Source organism: Emiliania huxleyi (genome assembly GCF_000372725.1).
Source record: "Emiliania huxleyi CCMP1516 unplaced genomic scaffold EMIHUscaffold_5913, whole genome shotgun sequence".
In the NCBI taxonomy this organism is placed as follows: Eukaryota; Haptophyta; order Isochrysidales; family Noelaerhabdaceae; genus Emiliania; species Emiliania huxleyi.
In genome coordinates this window covers 1-1514 of record NW_005197565.1, presented here as the reverse complement: position 1 = coordinate 1514, position 1514 = coordinate 1, and the positions used below count along the sequence as shown (strand labels likewise).

The 1514-nt window shown below is 70.0% G+C and overlaps 1 protein-coding gene across 1 annotated transcript; it reads left to right on the top strand.

Annotated features, from left to right (window-relative positions):
• Positions 1–66: 66 nt before the first annotated feature.
• Positions 67–1339, top strand: EMIHUDRAFT_257241 (hypothetical protein; the record flags this gene model as incomplete). Its single annotated transcript, XM_005764399.1, has 3 exons — positions 67–435; positions 818–1000; positions 1091–1339. Coding segments are annotated over 3 exons (801 nt in total), but the record flags the coding sequence as incomplete, so codon positions are not given.
• Positions 1340–1514: the final 175 nt, after the last annotated feature.

Below are 1514 nucleotides of genomic sequence, written 5' to 3'. Positions count from 1 at the left end.
TCCTACCTCTCCTCGCCCGGCTGCTCCCTTGCCCCGTCGCCCGCCGCGCCCTCGCCCGGCCTCAAGAGCTTGGCGGCCTTTGTCCGCCAGCTCAAGGCGTGGGACGAGGCGTGCGCCGACGGCCGCTCGTCGTGCTGGTTCGAGACGGAGGGCGACCTCCCGCGGCTGGCCGGGGAGGCGCTGCTGGCCGAGGCGGCCGCGACGGGCGCGAGGCGGATCGCCTTTGACGCCGTCGCGGCGCGTCTCGAGGCGACCGCGGCGCCGCCGCCGCCTCTCGGCACCGCCTTGGCCGCGTGGCCCACGGGATGGGGCATCGAGGAGGGCAACTTCTGCGGGCTGGCGCACTGGGCTGTGGAGGTGTGGCACGCGGCCGGGTCGGTCGACGCGAGCCGGTGGCAGGTCGAGGCTGACGGAGGGCGCCTCTTCTTTGTGCGGGTCGCGGAAAAGGCCGCATAATCGCGCTCTCCGCCGAGGCCCGCCTCGGCGACGGCGCTCGCCGCGTAGCAGCAGCAGTAGCAGCAGCAGCAGCAGCACGTGATTCTTGACACATGATTACACTACACAGTCCTCCCTTCGGTTGTCGTTTCGACCCTGTTTTTTTCTTCTATCGCAGCGCACTCGCATCTGTGAGCCTAGCGCAGCGCGAACTCGCCGTCTGAGCCTAGCGCAGCGCGAACTCGCTCTGAGCCTAGCGCAGCGCCTCGGAAAACACCATTTTGGCTCGCCAACAAGCCCTCCGCGCCCCCACACCGTTAGGATAATACATTTTCCCCGCGAAATTTTGGCGAACCGGCACCAGTCGACACCGGCACCGTAGGGCATGGCGGCGTGCCGAGAGAGCCTCCGGGCGCTCGGCCTCAATCAGGGCGCGACCCCGGCCGAGATCAAGACCGCCTTTCGCATGCTCGCCAAGACGTGGCACCCGGACAAGCACTCTGGCGCGAGCAAGGCGGCGGCGGAGCAGCGCTTCAAGCAGATTGCGCTGGCGTACGAGACACTGGTGGCCGAGGAGGCGGAAGCTTCCTCCTCCACAGCGCGGGGCGGCGGCCGCGGCGCCGGCCCGCGCCGCAGCCGAGAGCGCGCCTACGAGACGTGGGGCACGAGAGCGCAGTACGGCTCAGCGTCGCGGCCAGGGTACAACCCGTACCAAGGGTACATGGACTTTGGGGCGGACACGCCCGCTGGCGAGGCGCGCGCGCGGACTGAGCGCCGGCGCATGCAGTGGACCCTCGGCTGCGTCGCGACCTTTGTGCTTGGGCTGAGCGCCGTCACGCTCTCGGCGCGGAGAGACAACCGGCGGCTCGAGTCGGGCGAGCTGGTCGAGGCGTATTTCAACCAGGTGACGAGGAGGTGGGAGAAGGCGTCGCCGTCGATGAAGCGCGACCCGCTCCTCTCCACCCTCGTCCACCTCAAATCGCCAGAGGCGCGCCAAAGCCCGCCGCCCACTGCCGCCCCGGCCCGACCCCTTCCCAAGCAGGCGGCAGCGCCCAGCCAAGGCGGCCCACCGGCCCAAA